This window comes from Mugil cephalus, chromosome 2, assembly GCF_022458985.1.
Source record: "Mugil cephalus isolate CIBA_MC_2020 chromosome 2, CIBA_Mcephalus_1.1, whole genome shotgun sequence".
NCBI classification, from domain to species: domain Eukaryota; kingdom Metazoa; phylum Chordata; class Actinopteri; order Mugiliformes; family Mugilidae; genus Mugil; species Mugil cephalus.
This window is the reverse complement of record NC_061771.1, coordinates 28,114,101-28,136,900: the sequence shown is the minus strand read 5'-3', so window position 1 is coordinate 28,136,900 and position 22,800 is coordinate 28,114,101. Positions and strand designations below refer to the sequence as shown.

The 22,800-nt window shown below is 41.2% G+C and overlaps 1 protein-coding gene across 1 annotated transcript in view; it reads right to left on the bottom strand.

Annotated features, from left to right (window-relative positions):
* Positions 1-10,005: 10,005 nt before the first annotated feature.
* LOC125003502 (B-cell receptor CD22-like) overlaps positions 10,006-22,800 on the bottom strand; it is a 47,809-nt gene continuing 35,014 nt past the window's right edge. The window contains exons 3-8 of the mRNA XM_047577470.1: positions 13,700-13,948; positions 13,309-13,569; positions 12,028-12,109; positions 11,450-11,510; positions 11,046-11,182; positions 10,006-10,589 (exon numbers count right to left, since the gene is read on the bottom strand). Coding sequence (XP_047433426.1) covers positions 10,523-10,589; positions 11,046-11,182; positions 11,450-11,510; positions 12,028-12,109; positions 13,309-13,569; positions 13,700-13,948 — 857 coding nt within the window. The 3' untranslated portion in view covers positions 10,006-10,522. The remainder of the gene's footprint in view (positions 10,590-11,045; positions 11,183-11,449; positions 11,511-12,027; positions 12,110-13,308; positions 13,570-13,699; positions 13,949-22,800) is intronic.

Genomic DNA, 22,800 nt, shown 5'->3' with positions numbered 1-22,800 from the left:
GTCTTCATGACCTCCTCCAGTTGTCCACTCTTACCACATGAACAATTCACCAACCTGCCCATGATTCCTGTTATACACACTAACAGTCACATACGATCATCAGCTATGTGTTACATCATTAGATTCTATGTGTTTCCTTCAGCTTGATGTATGTATCTTTTTCTTGAATTGAATTGAACAGAACCATCATCAGCTTCATCTTCATCCAGAACTCACCTGCAACCACAGGTGTCAAATATACAGCCCACAGGCTAAAAACCCTCCATGGTGTCTAATCAGGCCCAGAGCATGAATTGAAAAGCTTAATTTTTTTATTTCTTTTTTTTTTTTTTTTAAATCTCATTACCTTAAAGTCCAACTATTATAGTCCACTTTATTCATTTATTTTATCAGTGGTTTAACTGTCAGGAGGTTGGGGTCAGTGAGGGTGCATTTCAGGGAGGGGGGGCAGTCCGTTGATCAGCCTGAGGAAAGACGCTTCTTGGACGTGGCTTCATGGACGCAGTGCTGCTTCCAACAAGCAGGGAAGTGGAGCACAGATGATCTTGCTGGCTGTCTTCACAGTTCTGTTCAACTGCTTTTTATTTACATTTTCGCAGCAGTTGCCAAACCAGGAGGTGAAACTGTAGGTGAGGATGCTTTCCACAGTACCTCTGTAGAACTGGGATGAAATACAAGGTGGGGAGTATGGTTTTCCTGAGTCTGTGGAGGGTGATGTGAGGTCATCAGCAACGTGGACACTGAGGTATTTCACACTACTGGTCCTCTCTGCAGCAGGTCCATCAGTCATTAGGGGTGCATGTTGTTGTTTGCAAGGTTCACTTCTTCTGCTGAAGGTGTGACAGTGAGAGGTGGAGCATGGTGGAAGTTGCATCCTATGGAGCTCTGTGGGCTCTGTATGAGTACTGTCGTGGATCTAGATCTACAGGGAGACATTTCTTTATGTGTTGCATTACCAGGTGTTGAAAGCATTTCATCATAGGTGTGAGAGCCACAGGGTGAAAATCAGAGAGGTCTGTAGGGGTTTTCTGTACAGGTATGATGGTGGTGATCTTAAGACAGGTTGGCACCACTGCTGGAGGAAGATGATAAAAAGTCTGTGAACACCTCATTCAGTGTCACAGGACCAGTCAGAAATCTTCAACTACTGATAAACTTTCGCCCTCTGCTGCAGGGAGAGGGAATTGCAACCATGTCCAAACTAGTGATATTTTGAACTCTACCGTTTGGTGATATGTTATGTTGGCATTTTTTTTTTTTTTTTTTTTTTTTTTTTGTGTGTGTGTGAGGGGATTATTCAGCTGCAATTTAGTCGTCACCTGTTTCTTGTCAGGTGCTGTGGTCCCCTCTCTCACTTGCTACTACATTTTTGTTGTGAATGTTTCTATGTTGAATCCAATGACAACACATCCTCTTATTCACAAAATTAAAATGCCACCCATGATTCCAAACCTGACAGACGACATATTTTCCTGAAAACCGAACATCGCTTCACATTATCCACTGTTTCAACAGAAACAAAGGAATTAGCATCAGGACCACTGGAGGCAGCATACTGATAATTATTATGGTTGTGAAATTCGTTAGAAATTGAGATCTTGTAAAGAGAAGTCAGACATTTATTACATGTACAATCACACACTGGTCGTCTGTCTTTTAATCATCTGATCAATGACATAAAAACAGTAACATCAAACATAAATCATATGAGAGATGGAGTCATGACATCATGACATGACTGTAATAACACCTACTCTGTTCAGCTCTGCTATCAGTGATGATGAAGATCTGTCCTGACGCTTTTGTTGAATCTTCATTCATGTCAGCTCGAAGCAATAAACCACGTAGTGTAGTTGAACAGTAATGAGCATGGCGTACCAAATCCCAAATGATTCATGAACCAATAAGTGACATGTGTGAATATATCTAGATAGCACTTCATGTTATTGACCACTAGATGTCCTACTCGACCACGGTATCACTGAAGCCTCGAGTAATGAACCATTTGTTGGATGTTCAAACAAACCCTTTATCATCCATCCCTACGTAAAAGGCTAAACAGGCCGTTGTATGGTGGATCAATGACCCGCTGCTAACTAGCAGTTTTAGGACACACCTTTATGGATAGGTAAGGGATGGAAATAGAATTATATAGGGCATGGTTATAATTATTTCATTTGCAGAGTGGAAAGTTTTATCATTATGAGTAATTGTTAACAGAGAAAATCAAATTAGAACAAAACATTTTGTTCATGAAGTGACTGTTTAAAATCTTTATCATCATAAACCTGTTTATTTACAGCTGAACTCCTCAACTTCTTGCATATTGTCGCCCTCTGCTGCAGTAAAAGGGGAACTGCAACTATGTCCAAACTACAGGTTTGAGTAAGAGCTTTCGATTCAACGTGGTTATTTTTTGAAGAATTCATCTTTCTCTGCATCTGTATTACTCAAAACCTAATATACACGGGCCAGGCATAACATAACAAGACAAATTGTGATGGCTGGTGTAGTATATTATCTTCTTGTTCTTCTTATCTGTCCCTTTCCTGTGCCTGGGGGTTGTGAAGGATATATAAAGTTAAAAGTTAATGGTTAAAGGTTAATGGTTAAAAGTTAATGGTTAAAGGTCAAAAAGGTCATTTACCAGATGCCAGTTCATAAAACGAACCAGGACATACAACCTAAAGCTTTGCTTGTGTATGGGGGTTCTCGGGATGACCATCCTATATAAGGTGACTGTGGGAGCTGAATGGCAGAGGGGATTCGACGATTGGCCAGAGGCTCTCTCAGATTCGGCAAGAGTGTGACATTGTTCTTTCTTGTAAATAAACCTTTTTAAATGCAAGATAAGACTTGTCAGCGGTGATCACTTCTTTCTTCAGCACATCAATATACAACAATTTTGGCGTCAGGAACTTGGACGTGTTTGTGGCCTCTCAGCATCTGCTTTCAGTCCTGAGGAGCTGACTCCCGCATCAGTCGACTTATATACAGGGTGAGTTTTTCACATTATAGTGCGCTGGTTTGCTCGTGGGGACTGTGCAGTGTTGCTGTGGGGACACACCGTTGAAGACTCTTTGTGGGGTGGTTGTTGTGCGGCTGTTGGAAGTTATTCGTCGTTCTAAATTTCTAAATTTGAGGTTTCTTTGCGTTGCTGGCAACGCAAAAGGGGGGAAAGGATGATATAGATTTAAAGGAAATAAGAAGATAAGAAAAAGAGGAAGCCATGGGAGGATATGATCCAGCAGTCAGACGACTACTGGCCAGAGCGGAAAGAAGAGGAGGTACAACAGGAAGAAGAATGGAACTGAGAGATGAAAGTGAAGTTGAAGGTGAAAGTGGAAGTGAAAATGAGATTGAAAATGAGGAAAGTGATGAAGAAAGTGAGAGTCCTACTCTTTTGAAGTTTGCTAAGATAAAAACTGCTTATAGAGAAGAAGAAAGACGACAGATTTTAAGAGAAGTTGAAGAGAATATAGATCGATGCTGTAGATGTCTGGACAAATGCACTACACCAAAAGGAAGGAAGGCATTAGAAGACCAATTACAAGAACTGCAGATTTAGAAGAAAGAGTTGCGGAAAACAGGTTCCCAAAAACTGGACAAGGAATATGAACTGCGTTCAAGGAAAGAGAAGAAGCCTGGTAAGATGTGTCCAGTTATCATAAGAGGTCAGAACTTGGAGTATAAACCTTGGCAGAGTACTGACATGTCAGATATACTTGAGAAGTTACCTACTCTTCAAGATGGAGCACACCCTTGGATCTCAAAGTTGGAAGAGATCATGGTGGGGACGCAAGCTGCAGTAGGAGACATTAAGAGATTGCTGGCTAATATACTTGGGGTTCCAGCCATGGGGGAGATTTTGCAGAGAGCTGGATTAAACCGTTATGTGGAAACTGCTGTAAATGATTCAGAGCTGTTTGCAGCAAATAGAGGTCGAGTATGGAGAGCATTGAAAGATACATTTCCGACAAATATACACCCCGACAACATTCTCATTGAGCCACTGGGACAGGAAGAAAATCCGAGAGCCTATGTGTCAAGAGCCTATCAGGTGTGGAGAAATGTCACAGGAAACGATCCAGAGGAGAGCCAAATGGAGCCAAGATACAGAAGGGGCTACCTCTACCAGTGCGGAGCAAATTGGCAGAAGTGGTTGGTCTTGGAAATATGGCGAAGGGTGTATATACAGACCATGTAGCACATCAAGTGGACCTGTATAGAAAGAAGGAGTATGATCAGAAGGAACAAGATCAAGAAACTCTTCGGAAACTCAATCAAATACAATTGGTGGATAACAAGAAGAAGGAGAAGAAGCAGGCTTTAGTTTTACAGAGCCAGCCTGAACAAAATCAGCCGCCACCACAATTGCAGCCAAACCAGGTTCAGTTTCAATCACCTCAACCGTCCCCAGTGGTCCCTGTTGTTTATAACACACAACCAACTTTTGGCCAGCTGTAAATATGGAGAGGAAGAGGTCGAGGAACCTTTGGAAGAGGAAGAGGAAACTTTAATTTCCAACAGTTCTCAGAAGTGTGTTATAACTGTGGACAGTTTGGACACTTTGCTCGTGAGTGTGATAGACCAGGAGGAAATTTCAGAGGAAACTTCAGGGGAAATGCAAGAGGAGGATTCAGAGGTCAGCAATTGATAATCCGGGGACCGGCGAACCCTTATAGGGGTCCAGAGCAAGGATTTTAGGGTGTGCCCGGAAAATTCGAAAGGGGGGTGTCAGCTGGTAGTGTCAGGGCCGGAACAAGATCCAACAATAATGGTGAAAGTAAATAATAGACCATTAGAAGTGATGGTAGATAGCGGAGCGGCTTTCACCTGTATTCGGCCTGAAGATGCTATACACCTCCCTATGTCTGGTCGGGGTTTGAGGGAGTGAAACAGCTGGTACCTCTTACAAAACCAATTGAGCTCTGTTACAAAAATCTAAAGACTACAATACCTATATTGGTTTCAGAACACACACCTATTGCACTGTTAGGAGGAGATGCTTTATGCAGATTGAAGTGTGTTATAAAGTGTACACCCGACGGCTGTTTGGTGGAGATGCCATCTGATACTGCTTACCAACTATTGATGACAACAGATGTTGAGGCCTCTTCAGTATGCTGGATTGGAGATCTTAGTGCAGAGTTTTTGGAACCTGTTAAATTGTGGGAGAAGTTCATTGTAGCAAATATGCCTGATGCAAAATTTCCAGACTATCCGCTTCATTGTACGCTCAAGTATTTTAAGGACGCTGCCCAGTCAAATTGTGAGGAGTGGATAAGTCATCAACCAAAAGAAGTTGAACTCACCTCGTCTTGTATAATTTTGGGACCACAAGGAGCAGCAATGATGGTTGATATGAATGAATATGTGAGCGAAGAATATAAAATCAAAGAGAGTGTACCACATGTGACTTTGAGGGTGTCTGAAGAATATGAACAGAAACATATAGGAGAAATGATGGCGGAAGCAGTAAAAGCTGTTTTTGCACCAGTAGAGGGGAATTCTGCCATCTGGAAGAGTGAGGATCAGCGGTTTCTCAAGATTATGATATCTGCTCAAGGACATGGGCGACCACAAGTTGTCCAAATGACACATGAAACGATATGTGGGGTTGAAATGGACGCAGACGTTTTGAGGAGAGAAATGTTACAGCAAGTACCTGAATGTTTGTGGTCTCGATACAGTACTGATATTGGTCTTGTTAAATCAGCTCAACCAGTGAAAGTGGAGCTTAGACCTGGAGCCAGACCTCCTTGGAAGAATCAGTATCCACTGAAAGAAGAGGCAGTTCAAGGGATTGAACCACAGCTTGAAGGACTTCTGAGAGCAGATGTGCTGAAGATAACTCAAAATCCTATAAGCAATACGCCATTGTTGCCTTTACAGAAACCAGATGATTCCTATCGCTTGGTTCATGATTTGAGATTTGTGAACGAAGTAGTAGCCGATTTTCCAGCAGAAGTGCCAGATCCGCATACTTTGTTAGCTCAAATTCCCCCAAATGCTACACATTTTACAGTACTGGATTTATGTGGTGCATTTTTCAGTGTTCCACTGAGCGTAGAAAGTCAGGGTTTGTTTGGGTTCACATACAAGGGACAGTTTTATGTGTACAAAAGGTTGCCACAGGGATTTAAACATAGTCCTCATATTTTCAATAAAGTATTGAAAGATGATTTGGCAGGACTAGATCAAAAATTAAAAAGTACAGTGGTTCAATATGTAGATGACATTATTATTTGTTCACCAGATAAGAAAACATGTCATGAAGACTCAATTAAGCTGATGCAGATTTTGGCAGAAAATGGTCACAAGGTCTCACAGAAGAAGTTGCAATATTGTCAGGAGAAGGTAGTTTATTTGGGTCAAACAATAACACAGGGCCACAGAAGTATTTCTGACAGTCATTTAGAGGCTATTCGAAAGGCTCCAAAGCCCCGAACAGTCAGGGAGATGATGACATTCCTCGGTATCACTGGTTACTCTTCAGCATGGATTGAAGATTATGCAAGTTTGACAGGACCTTTAAGGGCTATGATTAAAGATACTGGGAGTACTCAACTTCATTGTAATCTTCTCTGGACACAGGATGGTTTATTAGCCTTTGAAACGATCAAACAGAGGTTACAAGAAGCTCCAGCGTTAGCACTTCCAGACTATTCTAAGAATTTTCTGTTGTACGTATCTACCTCAGCTGGAGGAAAATATGCATGCGCAGTTCTTTGTCAGCCAACAGGTACAGGGACCAGTCCTCAACCTATTTCATATTATTCTACTGCTTACTCAGATGTTGAACTTGGACTACCACTGTGTTATAGAGCAATGGTGGGAGTCTATTTAATGTATGACAAAGCATCTTCGGTCACGATGGGATATCCAGTGACAATTCTTACTCATCATAGTCTCAGAAATCTTTTGAACTATGGCAGGTATACGTTGACCATGCCTAGACTTAGAGACTATAATAGGCTTTTAGAACAGGAGGATGTCACATTAGTCAGATGTGTTACGATAAATCCAGCTGAGAATTTGCCAACTCCAGAAGATGGCGAACCACATCATCAGTGTTCAAGAAGCAGAGAAATACTCAAGATTAAGGTCAGATTTGAAAGCTCTCCCACTGCATGAGGCAGATGTAGAGTACTGGACAGATGGGTCCTGTTATCGTGTGGGAGATAATTTGAGTGCTGGTTATGCGGTGGTAAAAGCCCAGGGAACAGGATTTGTTGTTGAGAAAGCGGAAGTGGTACCGCAGCCTGCATCAGCGCAGCTTGCTGAATTGGTGGGGTTAACTGAAGCATGTCTTTTAGCGGAAGGCAAGCGTGTGACGGTCTATACAGATTCTGCATATGCTCATAATGTGTGTCATTTGTTTGGATCGGTATGGAAAAATCGAGGGTTTAAGAAAACAGATGGTTCCCCAATACAGCATCACACTCAGATAATGAAACTTCTCCATGCTATGATGAAACCTAAAGAAATAGCAATAGCTAAATGTGCAGCACATAAGAAGGATGTGTCAAGAGTCACTCAGGTAATAAAGCGGCTGATGAGGCTGCAAAAGCAGTGACAGGAGCTGAGAAGTTGGGTAAAGTTTTCTTGGTCACACATGAAGTAGATTTGGAGGATAAGATTACAGTGAAAGATGTGGTCTTAATGCAGGAAGCTGTCTCTGAGGTGGATAAACAGTTGTGGGTAGATCGAGGGGCATCACAGGATTCTACTGGTCTTTGGAGAAATCATGAGGGACTGATAGTAGCACCTCCAGACCTGTTGGGATTGATACTTCAGGAAGCACATGGCTTAGCCCATGTTGCAAGGGGGGAAGTTAGGAGGAAGATTATAAAAGAGTATGGATTTTGGGCACCATATTTGCTTGAGCAAATTGATTATGTTATAAGCAGGTGCACTATCTGTCTGAAAAATAATGTTCGGAGGGGTGTGATGGTTCCTCCAGGTCATATTCCAACGCCAAGGGGTCCAATGCGTGAGTTGGTGGTGGATTTTGTCGATATGATAAAACCAGTTGGAGGTAAGAGGTACATGTTGGTCGTCGTGGATAGATTTTCACGATTGCCTGAAGCTTGTCCAACTAAGTGGAAGGATGTTCAGTCAGTTGCAAAGTTTCTGTGCAGGGAGGTCATAAGCAGGTGGGGACTTCCTGATCGAATATCTTCGGATAACGGGAAGGAGTTTGTGGATAAAACTGTGAAACTGATCTTACAAAAATTGGGGATTAAACAGCGTCTAGGGGCAGTTTATCATCCACAGAGTCAAGGGAGAAATGTGTGTGTGTTGATGTTTGTTTTTAAATATATTGTGTCTATTTGTTTTAATGTTTGCAAAGATACTGGTGTGCTGTCTTTTCTCCACTTAGAAGGACATTGAAGGAGGATCAATGTGAGAAGCTTTGCAGTGCCAGTGGGAAACGAATGGAGCAAAGTGGAAAAGAATCACAGTGCAACATACTTTTGTTTTATCAATGTTGTAAAAAATGTAATTGAGTTATGTGCTTGTTAAGAAAGTGGATGTATTGGAACCTCAGTTGTTTTCTTTTTGTTTTCGGGGTGTTTAAGGAAAGTAATGCTAGGAAGGGAAAGGTCCAATGGGTCGACCAGCCTGATGTTGGATATGGTTTTGATTTATTTTCTGAGGTATCCATATATATACTCTGCTTAAGATATTTCCCTATAACTTTTAGAAATCCTTCTTTTTAGTAGGCTTGGAGTACTACTGTGTGGTCGCCTGAGACAGAGGGGCCGTGAGAGAATTTCCTGTCTAGATTGAAAGGTGGACATTTTAAGAAAGATGACTGTCTGATAGGTTTTCGCTCTCACACTCCATGAATTTGTTGTATCGTTAAGGGTTGTGCTGTAACTGGCACTGTAAGAAGGACATATCATTCTGTTATATAACAATGAATATGTTTTTGTGTTTGAATGTGTGTATGTGTTTTTTGGTGGTCGAGACTCTAGGAGCCTCGAAGGGGGGAATGTAGTATATTATCTTCTTGTTCTTCTTATCTGTCCCTTTCCTGTGCCTGGGGGTTGTGAAGGATATATAAAGTTAAAAGTTAATGGTTAAAGGTTAATGGTTAAAAGTTAATGGTTAAAGGTCAAAAAGGTCATTTACCAGATGCCAGTTCATAAAACGAACCAGGACATACAACCTAAAGCTTTGTTTGTGTATGGGGGTTCTCGGGGATGACCATCCTATATAAGGTGACTGTGGGAGCTGAATGGCAGAGGGGATTCGACGATTGGCCAGAGGCTCTCTCAGATTCGGCAAGAGTGTGACATTGTTCTTTCTTGTAAATAAACCTTTTTAAATGCAAGATAAGACTTGTCAGCGGTGATCACTTCTTTCTTCAGCACATCAATATACAACACTGGACAATTGGTGCAGACCATGTACACCCTTTCATAGAATCAGTATACCCTGATGGCTGGAGTCTCTTTCAATAGGAGGTTCAACTGGAGGTTATTGTAGCATAAAGTGAGTTTTCTTGGTAGCATTACTAAAGTAAAAGTTAGTATCTCATTCATCTGGGCTTTAAGCAACAATCACATGAGTACAGACTTCTCAGACTTGCAGTAGTCGATCCCTCTGTCTTCAGGACTGATGGAGGTTAAATGATAAATTGCTTCTGATCCATTAATCAGTGTTTCGTTCTCCTTGTACCAAATGTAGTTTGCATCAGTGCTACAGTTGAGATTCACTGAACTACCCTCCACTACCTCATTAAGAGCATCATTAGTATCATGCAGAATATGGGTTTTCTTTAATGTTGACTACATAAGTCTTGTACAAACATGCACCTATTGAATACACAACATATTTTTCAAATGTTTAGTTCTGGTTAGATCAGGTAGACACCTCCCTGTATGCACACAAAACAAACCACAGTTAAATGGCTCCAGTCTGATCCCAGCCTCAATGTGAACACTGTCTCGCCAGAGGTCAGACCCAGAATGCAAGAGACCTAGAGCTCAAGTAAAGTTAACAAAATCCAGTTTATTACTAAAGCTAAGCAGGAAAATACAAAAACAAAAATTCAAGGAGGCAAACTACAGGAGTTGGAAACTCCAGGGAAGGAAATCACATGAAGAAGAAAAAGACACAGAAACTGAACAAATTCTCACAACAGGAGGTTTCCCTCTCTAAACTTTCAGTTCAAATGCTGGCACAGACCAAGTAATGTGAAATTATCTTGCACTGGAGGGAAGTCACAGCAATCCTTTTAAAGAGCACTGATTGGTGATTGGCTGCAGCTGGATCAGGTGGTCCCACCAGTCTCCTGCCCAGGTGAGCCTAATGAGCCTAATGAGGTGATAGGGAGAGAACAAAAACAAGGAAGTGGAAGCACAGGAAAAGCAGGACCATGACAATATGTTTCCAGTTGTTAGTCTGGTCAACAAAGTAAAACGTATAAATGAAATGTTGCTGCTTTAATCTTGGCCGTGTCTGTCTGAATGAATGTCTTTTAATCTCACTCTGCAGAACCGTGATGTCTTCACACTCTGTGCTTTTTATCAACCCTGCTGTACACTGCGTCCTCCACAGCTGCCTGACCGGTTGATCTAGAAAGTAAATGACAAAATTGGAAACAAGATCTTAGGAGTACTAATGAAAACTAAAACTCATGCAATATATGAAATATACACCGATCAGCCACAACATTATGACCACTGACTGGAGTGAATAAGATTGATCATCTTGTAACAATTCAGTGTTCTGCTGGGAAACTCTTGGACCTGGTATGGTCACAAGACGTTGACCTGGCCTCCAAATTCACTAGATCCCAAACTGATCAAGTGCTTGTGGGATGATCCACAGAGGCCTCTGCCCCCCAACTAACAACACCCTATTGCCAGACACCACAGGACACCCTCAGAAGGTCCATGTCCATTTTCTGATGAATTACAACTGTTTGGAAGGTGGTCATAATGTTATGCCTGATCGGTATGTAGTTGTAGTTAAAAAGTTTTGTCAGATAACACAACAACAGATATTCTCCCCTGTGAAGAGCTGCTCACCTGCGGGTGCTGGGTCTGACTGCCGTGTAAACACAATCCTCTTCGTATCTGCGCAGATCAGCTGATGTGAAGTTGGAGTAGACCTGGTTTTCCTGGGTTGTAGCAAGCTGTACACTGGCATAGTGAATTTCCTCAGTCTGTAGACCACATGGACAAGAGAACATCATTTTAATTGCATTGCTGATCACAGACATAATTAACTCCAGGGTACTAAGGCCAGTAAATAAGATTTTTACAGCACAGTAGCATGAGGTCAGTAAAATGTCCAAGCCATGTCCAGCCAGGACTGCACCATGACTTAACGTAAGTACACATGGAATAATGTGAAAGAAGGGAGGTGGAATTGGGGTTTCAATGAATAATTACGTATTGGCCTGTACTTACTGGTACTATTTAATTCTCACCTCTTCTCTGCCGACTGGTGTCTGTTCAATCTCTGATCTTTGTTTCAAGTACATCAGTCTTCTGATGAGAAAATAAACATAAATACAAAATAAATGAAGTTAATATAACTTAAGCATCACATGTGATCGTACATCTTTAAGTACGATTGTGAAGATGACACTGACACAGCTCTTTTTAAATGCTAGCCTGTTCCTGGAGCTCCAAAGCATCTAGTCCTCTAATCTTCATAGAACTGTCTCTCAGAACCTGATCACTATCTTTTTTGGGACCGTGCCTTTATCTTTGCCATGTTTTTCTTCACAGCTTGAACACCAGCATAGGCAGGATGTACATGCTTTCACAACTGAGGCAAAATCAGTTAATATCCTTTATCGAATATTCAAAATGATTAATTTTACAATAAATTCATGCCCTTATATTTAAGGAGTAATGTTAATTGGTGCATTCACCAGGGCTGAATAACTTTGATAGCAACGCTGGAGGCATCTGAACATTGTTTTAAGAGTGTTAAGAAAAACAAGGATGTTTAGTTTAAGGTGCACAGCAAATATACCGTGTTGCAAAAGAAGCCGCTCACCTGAAGCAGAGTAGGAGAAAGAGTATTATGGCGATCAGCAGAACAGCACCGAATGATAGAGCAACTGGAAATTTCCATGAATCTAGAAAAAAAACAATGAAAGGCAACCATGAATTTTTGAAAAAATAAAGTTTTCTGATGTAAGGACGTGTGTTTTTCAGTGTAAATATCCAAGTGAAGATAAGGATTTAAGTATCTCACTGTTAAGTCATTGGTTGTAACCTAATGACCCAAAATAAGATGAGGTGACTCCAGGTTAATAAAGATGTTTGAAACATTTACTGAAACATGCACACACAATTAGTAGGTACAACAACTGACCCCCTCCACTAGAGGGCAGTATACATTCACTAACACAACATTTCTTTGTTTTACTGTCAACTCAGTATGAAACACATTTCTCTTTCTTTCACTGTATAGCAGTATTGTTGTTGTGTCATTGTCTTACAACTAAGGAGTCTCAACTGAAATTATTCTCTCTAATTAATTTTCTGGGGAACCATCGACAGGACGACATCAGTGGCCATGTGTTTCTCAAGCACAAGCGCCATGGTCTCAATCAGATCTCTCAGATCTCTCAATGGCTGCGTTTTCTCTGCCAGCTGAGGTACATACTTCCTGAGATGGTTCACCATGTCCAGGAATCGCCTCAACCGCTCTTAACTTGTTTTGGATCAGTTCTGATGCCATGAGCGTTGATAACTTGACCCAGGAATTTGGCTTTTGAACATTCACATTTCTCAGCACTCCATTCTCCCTGCAGTCTTTTAAGCCCTTGTTGCTTTGTCACTCTTTTACTCTGTCATGCACAAGTAATGGCTCATTCCAGACTGACTTCTGCATATATTTGAAGCTTCTCCGATAGCTTTTTATCACGAACTCCAACGACAAAGTACCAGAGCCACAGTGCTCCTTCCACTTGGGCCACTCCTCTGGTTTCAAGATGTCAAATTTTCGATGGTTGTGGAATCTGGTATCATTCCATACCAGCTTCTTTCCGTGCTAGTCTTACTTAACAAGCTGAATCCAATAGTTGTTGCTCGCCAAAAAGTTGGAAGTTACTTCTTGCAAATCTGCAACACAGGTCCCTTCTAATTCAAACACACTCCTGACACCATGTTATGTCATTAGTTGTGACCTAATGACCCAAAATGAGAAGAGGCGACACCGGGTCAACAGCGATGCTTGGAACTTTACTAAAACGTGCACATGTGGTTAGTAGGTACAACAACTGACCCCCTCCACTGGTGGGCAGTATACATTCACTAACAAAACACTTACTTGCTATGAAAGTCCGATGTAAGGTGGAGTTATGACGTCCTCTTCTGTTCTGGGCTTCACAGTAATAACTCCCTCTGTGTTCAGGTCTGAAGTCAGTGATGGTGAAGTTCTGTCCTGAAGCTTTTGGTGAGTCTTCATTCTCCTTGTACCAGGTGTAGTTAGCTGCTGGGTTAGCATCACTGCTACAGGTCAGAGTCACTGAACTACCCTCCACTATCTCACCAGATGGACTCACTGACACAGAGGGAAGCTTTGGAGGATCTGGAAGAGAATATAGTGAGAAACTACTCAGTCATTTTTAGCTGTACTGAAAGATCACAGTCTGAAATCCAACTGTATCATCTTTAACTTTTAAGTCCAGCTGACAACAGATCTGCTGATGTTTACTTACACTGGACGTCTATGAATACAGACACAGACTGTTGATCCTCAGACTTGCAGTAGTAGATCCCTCTGTCCTCAGAGCTGATGGAGGTGAAATGATAAATACCTCCTGGTCCCAGAGGAAGTGGTTGGTTACCTTTGTACCAGGTGTATTTAGCTGCTGGGTTAGCATCATTCCTACAGGTCACAGTCACTGAACTACCCTCCACTATCTCACCAGAGGGACTCACTGATACAGGTGAAAGCTTTGAAGGATCTGGAAATTGATAGAGATTATTATGTTGTTGTAACGTGAAGTTTCTGAAGGTTTTTCTGTCAGTTAAAGTGGAACTGAAACACTTTAAAGCAAACCTGATGTTAATCTTGAGAGTTACATTTTGCAGTTTGTGCAACATTACTTCCTCTACAGAGATATATTAAGATGAGTGTCTGAAGTAAAACACCCAAAATAACTGTCCAGTATGATACAGTGTCTAGTAGAGGTATGACAGCCAGAGTGAAGTAAACTCACAGACTGAAGGAGAGCGGTAATCCTCACATCCACTGAAAGCACAGGAGACAGTGTCTCCAGGAGAAAAGTTGACTGTCAAAGTAGAAGTTTGCTGTGTCCTGATTATCTGTTGGTTCTTGAACCAGACGTAAAGACGACCAGCTGGACTGCAGCTGCTGAGACACTTGAGCTCTGCCTCAGTTTGAGACTGATGGACTGATATTATTCTGGTCACCTGCACCTGCAGAGCTGCACATGACAACACAACAGTAATGTCACATCTGTTTAAATACACAATGCACAGATACATCCACCTACACAGTTAGAGTTCATCAGTACCTGTGACAGTCAGAGTTGTTCCAGGTAAAACACTTCTCCATTCAAACCCTGATGTCTTGAATTTGAAGTGATACTCAGATGAATCACTCTCTCTCAGGTTAGTGATTCTCAGAGTGGATCTTCCTGTCTCTGGTTCAAGGACCTGAACACGACCTGAATACTTGGAGTCTTTACTCAGGTCCTCAGGCTGTGAGGGATTCATCCACTGAGGACTATGATCACGACTGAACCAGAACTTTGACTCAACAGAATAATAATAATTACTGTATGTGCAGGAAATGTCCACTGATGAACTTTTGATAGCACAGATGCTTCTGTCAGTGTAAGTCACTTTGTTACATGGATGATAAACAGCACCTGAAAGAAGAAGAAACGATTTTGAAAAACATTTACACCTAACCCTGCAGAGATCAAAGAAGAGAAGAGGAAGAGGAAGTGTGGTTTTCTGAAACACAGACACTGATGGTTGGTTCAGAGATGACACTGAGTTAGTGGAAGACTGAAGTAAACTCACATTGTGGAGGAGAGGGAAACTTCTCAAATCCTATAACTGCACAGGAAACACTGTCTCCCCAATCAAACTGTTCGTTAATTGAATCAATGTCTTTCTTCATGTTCTCTCCATTCTTGTACCAGACGTAGGAACGAGCAGATAGACGACACCTGCTCTGACACTTCACCTCTGCCCAGCTAGGATCCGATCTTGGAGATGTTTTCTTGGCCTCTACATGGAGAACTGAAGTGAACAGAGAAATATCATTTTAACTGTTGTCACCCATTAAATAAACACATTCATCAATAGTTCAGTAACAGTAATGACATGTTTCACATCTGACATATGTGGAGGAGAAATTCTTACCTGAGACAGTCAGATTGACTCCAGGTGAACCAGTATATTTCCCTCCTGGTTGGTTTGTTGTGAATCTGAACTTGTACTCAGCTGAGTCTCTCTCTCTAAGGTCTGAGATTCTCAGAGTGCACTTGTTCTCATCACAGTGATACTGAACACGACCTGAAAACTCTGCGTCTGTCATCAGATCCACAGGTTCACCACCTTCCATTTTAGTAAACCATACAGCTTTTTCAACCACGGTGACGTTGTCATTTATTCTGGATGGGTACGTGTAGCTGCAGCTTATTTCCACTGTTGATCCTTCTACAGCACAGATCTGAGTAGAAGAGTAAGTCACTCCATGATCAGTCTGACCAAGAACCACTGGAACACAGAGAACATCAGAGACCACAATTAACTGTTGTGCTTTAAAAAGATGATTTCTACAGTTAATGTGTACGTGAGCTGAGGCAGGACGTCAAACTGATGTAACATGAGAGACATGAGACAGATGAACGGAAGAGGACAAGTTCAGAGAAAAAGGAAGTGACATAAAAATAGAAGTAGTTTTTTTACTTTGCTGCGTGAAGTGCAGTGTGAACTCCTTTCACACAGTATAACTTGTGTTTCTTTCATGATAACTAATAATTGTGATGATACATTTATAATATATACATGACAGAGACATGTTGAATGACTGAAGGTGATTTGAAGTCATTGTAATGACTTTATGATCAATGAAACATTTTAATCAATGAATTATCTTCATAAAACGACACAGTGACTAAATTCATTGAGATTGTGGAACATTTGATGAAATGTAAATGAAATAAACAGCTCTGCAGTAACACAGAAATCAAACTTCACAGAGTTTAACAGTCTGGTTTATGTCTGTGTCCATTCTAACAGGAAGTATTTACTCACTACAACAAGCAGCTACAGCTTCAGTGAAATGTGAAAAACAGAAACTCAAAGTACCTGATGAGGAGAGAAGGAAGACGACAAATCCAGCTTCTGCTACTTTAAACCTCATGTTGGTGGCTCCTCTCTCTGCTGTGTCTGTAGGTAAAACACATCAGCTGCTAAATAACATCCACTACGGTTACCTAGTGTCTGAACGGAGCAACATGAATGTGCTCACAAAGAAGGATGTGACCTGAAGGCAGACTCTGTTCTATGTCCTGTCGCTTTGGTCAAGAAGTGTCAATGATTCAAGAGTTTCGTTCTTCTAAAAATAATGTGTGAGAGTGAACAGTCGTCTCATTTGTGAGTAAACTCCCTGTAATCAAGAGAGCATTTATCTTTAGGTTTTTAAATAATTCCATGATTATTGTTTTGCATATTAAGTCAAATATGTCAGTAATTAACATACACAGTCATGTTGTGTTGTGACAGAGTGTGATCTCACTGTTTGTGTTGTTTTCTCTTCTTGTCAAGTTAAACTGAGGACTTTTAATCAGTAAAGACATGGTTGGTTGTGTTACGATGAACATTTCATGTGGAACAGTTTATGACAGACTCTACTTTTATGTAGGGATGGATGATCGAGGTTTAGTTTGAAGCTTCAAAAAGTGGTTCATTATTGGAGGTTTCAGTGACACCGTGTTCGAGTAGGACATCTAGTGGTCAATAATATGAAGTGCAATCTAGACAGAAGAGAAATTCACACGTGACACTTATTGGTTCATGAATCGTTTGGGATTTGATTCACCATTCAAGTTACTGTTTGACTACACTTCATGATTGTGTGGCTTTAAGGTGACACAGTAAAACATGAAATAAACATCATGTCATATTTCATATTTAACGTGTCTAATTGTAGTTAAAGTCTTAAAGTTATGTAATTTTGTTTCATTTTATTGTGCCAATAGCATTTCTGTCAGAGAGATATTCAAAAATGAGCAATGGTGGTAGATTGTCTCTTTTTAATACTACAAGACTTTTTTTCTAATACATTGTGAGTGTTTCAGTTTTGCCAGAAGGAGGCAGTGTGGAGCTTTGCTTCATTCATTCAGTCTAGAATTCAAAGGCCTAGTTCCATCATATCTGAAAGCCTTCATACCTCCATATTCTCCCAACAGATCACTACGATCTCTAAGTGCAGGTCTACTTGTGGTTCCTACAGTTACTAAAGTAGATTGGGAGGTAGAGCCTTCAGCTATCAGACTCCTCTCCTGTGGAACCAGCTCCCAGTTTGGGTTCTGGAGGCAGACACCGTCTCTACTTTTAAGGTCAGGCTTCAGATTCTCCTTTTTGACTAAGCTTATAGTTAGTGCTGGACTTAACCATCCCTTAGTTATGCTGCTATAGGCCTAGGCTGCAGGGGGACGATGCACTGAGGACATGTCCTCTCCTCTCTCTTCTCTGGCTCCTGCCCTCTAATATTTATAATTTATTTTCTATCTCTTATGATTTATTTTCTGTTACCAACCACTGTGTCTCACTCTCTCCCTTCCCCTCCCCTCCATCTTCTTGTGAGGGTCTCTGGTCTGGAGTGCTGAATATCTGACCTGTGGAGTTCTAAGCTACATCTGCTGTCGTGGCCTCATCAACCAGCCCAGTCTTCATGGTCTGGAGTGCTGTGTATCAGACCTGTGGAGCTCCATAAACTACATCTGCCCCAGTCTTCATAGCCTCCTCCAGTTGTCCACTCTTACCAGATGAACAATTCACCAACTGCCCATGATTCCTGTTATACACACTAACAGTCACATACGATCATCAGCTATGTGTTACATCATTAGATTCTATGTGTTTCCTTCAGCTTGATGTATGTATCTTTATTTTGAATTGAATTGAACAGAACCATCATCAGCTTCACCTTCGTCCAGAACTGACCTGCAACCAGACGTGTCAATCATGCAGCCCACAGGCCAAAAACCCTCCAGAGGTTTTTTATTTTTTGATAAAATTTCATTAATTTGAAGTCTAATTATTTTAGTCCAATTTATTTTTTTTATTTTTCTCATCAGTGGTTTAACTGTCAGGAGGTTGGGGTGAGTGAGGGTATAAGTTTGGGGGGGTCCATTGATCAGCCTTTTTATTTATTTCACACAATAGCATCTGGGATGGGCTCCAGCCTAGTTTGACTTGTGTCTTAATAATGTAAATTTCTTCTGACAAATTTGGTCCTAATCCTCAATTTAGAAATCTACAGAAATACAGTGTGGATCTGAGTCATAAATGCAATACTAGCAAAAACAGATTTGAACCTACCAGTGACATCTAGTGGCCATCTGCATTTATAGCAGAGCAACCTCCAGAGCAGCCTGAGGGCGACGGTGGAAAGGAAAAACTCCCTTTTAACAGGAGGAAACCTTGAGCAGAACCCAGCTCATATGGAGGAACCATCTGCTGAAGGCCACGACAGCAGATGTAGCTTAGATTCCTCCACATGTTGATTTTGAATCAATTGGAGGCTTTTTAAAGAGCTACTTGGAGCCAGACAGTAACGAGTTACAGTAATCCAGCCTGGAAGACACAAATGCATGAACCAGTTTTTTTTTATTTATTTATTTTATTTTTTATGAACCAGATCTGCTCAATGGCATATTTCTTTCGTAGCGCTACTAAGCAGAGGGGGAAACACGGAGCATTTTGCGTCTCATTTTAATGAATGAAGTCGCGCCACTTCCGGTGTTTCTTACGAAGAAGCTTCAAACGTCATCGGTCATGTGATCACAGAGACGCGATTCAAGCCTTGTCTGTATGCGATACAAACTTCAACTCAGTGTTTCGAAGCACTTTGCTTTAATAGAGTGAAACAGGCTCCAGAGACTCGGTGTGGGACGTCCCGTCTCTAATGTTCAGCCACTGACTGAACATGTGTGACTCAGGGACTAATGTTAGGATCAGCTTTATTCTCGTGCAGTTGCGTGTGCAACGCAATGCAACATTTGGTACCAAAGTATAAGCGTAAAACTAACCCAGTAATAATAGGGAAGTGTTAACAGTATGTGAAGATGTATTGCCAGTATATAGTTGCTATGTGCAGCGTGGACACTCGGTAACTTTTTATACCCGCACACATTCATATACAAGGATACAATAACCCAACAGTGGGCAATAAATGTAAATATATTTAGAACATAACGACAGCAAACGACACGTTTACATATTCAGAGTGATCTTGTTGAATATTCAGCTGTAGAGACGCGCAGATGGGGATGGAGTCCTGCCATTTTTGTATATTGAGGATGAAATGGTTTGAATATAAGACTTGAAAAATCGATGTTTGTTTTGTGGATATTTCTTTTAGCAAATCAAATTAATAATAAAACAGTCTTTTCTTATGGAGAGTCGAACGAATATCAGTACCGAGGAGCTTTTAACAAAGTTCAACTCTACCTGTGCTCTTCTTTTACACTCTGTTGCCCCCTTAAGACTAGAAAATCTAAAATTAAAACTCAGCCCTGGCTTAATGCTGACACCCGCGCACTGAGGAGGTCATGTAGGAAAGCTGAAAGAAAGATGGAAAAGCGACAGGTTACAAGTCTCATACAACATCATGAGGTGTTGTCTTAACAATTACCAGGAAGCTGTTAAGGCAGCGAGGGCGACATGTTTCCACACAATTCACGGGTAGTGGGAGTGGTTGAAGACACATCTCTTGATTGACAGGTGAGCGGACGAAGTGAATCACGTCCACAGACTTTAGTCCCGCCTGTTGGTAACTCCAGGACACATCTTCTCCTGCTGACAAGACAACACTTTCTCAGTTGTGTGTACAGATGTAAGGTTGTATCACGTTTTATTAGTTGACATTTTTTTAACAATGGCAGTAACAACATTGTTCGCTTTCGTGACTGTTGCATCGTTGATCGGTGAGTTTATATGTTTATATGAAATGACTCCTCAGTGTCATTATTACTTAGACACGCTCATTCCTATCATTATTAATTACTATCATTGATGATAATTATTACTATGAATGGTGATTATTATTATTGTTGTGCTTTATATGCGTGGTGGGTACGATTTCACGCTACTTTAACTTTTCTTAGTGAACTTTAAACGTTATAAATAGTAAATACTTAACATTTTAAAATTAGCTTTTTAGCTGAGAGTGGTTTTCATAGTTAGGTGTTTGTGTTGTATGGACCGAGGGCTGGAATAATGTGTATATCCTATTACTTTGACAGGCTCATTATTATCATTATCATTAATTATTATTACTATGAATAGTAATTATTATAACGGCTGTGCTTTATATGCGTGGTGAGTAGGATTTCACGCTACTTTAAATTTCTTACGTTTACTTTCTTTACGTGTTTATTCGTCATATATCGTTGTAAATGCTGTGATGAGGAGGGAATTGTAGCTCACTCGGCGCTGTTTGCCTGATTTCCTGCGAGTCGCCGGTTTCTAACACTCATGTCATGCAGATAGTCCGTGCTTCCTGTTTGCAGAGGGGAGCATCTTGCGCAGAGATCTCTCTCTCTCCCTCATTCTTTCTCTTTCTCTTCAACAAAGTTCATCCTAGTGGTGCAGTTTTCTTGACACTATTACAGTTGTAATAGTTGTTACTGGGTGCAGTGCGTGTAAGTGAACATTGTGGTTTATAGGTTTGTGTGCGTTTTGAAAACGATGCACTGAGTCCCTTAACAGTGTGTGTGTGTGTGTGTGTGTGTGTGGGGGGGGGGGGGGGGGGGGGGGGGGGGGGGGGGGGGGGGTGATTTGAACCTACCAGTGACATCCAGTGGCCATCTGCATTTATAGCAGAGCAACCTCCAGAGCAGCCTGAGGGCGACGGTGGAAAGGAAAAACTCCCTTTTAACAGGAGGAAACCTTGAGCAGAACCCAGCTCATATGGAAGAACCATCTGCTGAAGACCAGCCGGTTAGAAACAGAGAAGATAGAGAGAAAAGAAGAGCAGGAGAAACGAGATAAACAAACTTCTGTCATAGATACATACATCAAGCTGAAGGAAACATGTAAGATCTAATGATATAACACATAGCTGATGATCTGTGAGACAGTTTGTGAGTATAACAGGAAAAGGAGTGAACAACTGGAGGAGGCCATGAAGACTGGGGCAGGCGTAGTTTATGGAGCTCCACAGGTCTGATACACAGACTCCAGACCATGAAGACTGGGCTGGTTGATGAGGCCACGACGGCAGATGTAGCTTAGAACTCCACAGGTTGATTTTGAATCAATTGGAGGCTTTTTAAAGAGCTACTTGGACAGACAGACAGTAACGAGTTACAATAATCCAGCCTGGAAGACACAAATGCATGAACCAGTTTTTGTGTATGAGAATTTTTTTATTTATTTTTATTTTTTATGAACCAGATCTGCTCAATGGCATGTTTCTTTCGTAGCGATACTAAGCAGAGGGGGAAACACGGAGCATTTTGCGTCTCATTTTAATGAATGAAGTCGCGCCACTTCCGGTGTTTCTTACGAAGAAGCTTCAAACGTCATCGGTCATGTGATCCCAGGGACGCGATTCAAGCCTTGTCTGTATGCGATACAAACTTCAACTCAGTGTTTCGAAGCACTTTGCTTTAATAGAGTGAAACCGGCTCTAGAGACTCGGTGTGGGACGTCCCGTCTCTAATGTTCAGCCATTGACTGAACATGTGTGACTCAGGGACTAATGTTGTGTGACTTTACGCGCCAAATATTACATGTAAACTCCCGCGTTAGCGCTCAGTTTAATGGCGGGAGATCCCCACGTGACCCTCCCTTCCCGGCTGCGCCCTAATGTAGTGTTGATCTAAAACTAGGTCAGACAGACACAGACCAAAGGAGGTAAATGGAGACTCTGGACATGAGGAGAGAACAGAGGAGCTCGTTTCACACCAGGTAAAACTCTTAACTTTATATGTTCAGTAAAAAAAAAAAAAGAGAGAGATGAGAGGCTGAGTGTGTTTTCATTCGGGTGTATGTGCACATTAAGGTTCAGGAACTCGTGCTGCACACTGACTACATGCAATGATGAGACGATGCTTCATTTATACATTTAAACTCTAGTGCAACAAACTCATGTCTCAATTTTGGAAAAAAACGTTTTACTTTTTTTTTGCATTCATGGAGCTTCTTTCTTTTCTGGAGAAGTGCAAATCATTGTGGATTAGGATCAGCTTTATTCTCGTGCAGTTGCGTGTGCAACGCAATGCAACAGTTGGTACCAAAGTAAAACTAACCCAGTAATAATAGGGAAGTGTTAACAGTATGTGAAGATGTATTGCCAGTATATAGTTGCTATGTGCAGCGTGGACACTCGGTAACTTTTTATACCCGCACACATTCATATACAAGGATACAATAACCCAACAGTGGGCACTTATCTTAATAAATGTAAATATATTTAGAACATAACGACAGCAAACGACACGTTTACATAATCAGAGTGATCCTGTTGAATATTCAGCTGTAGAGACGTGCAGATGGAGATGGAGTCCTGCCATTTTTGTATATTGAGGATGAAATGGTTTGAATA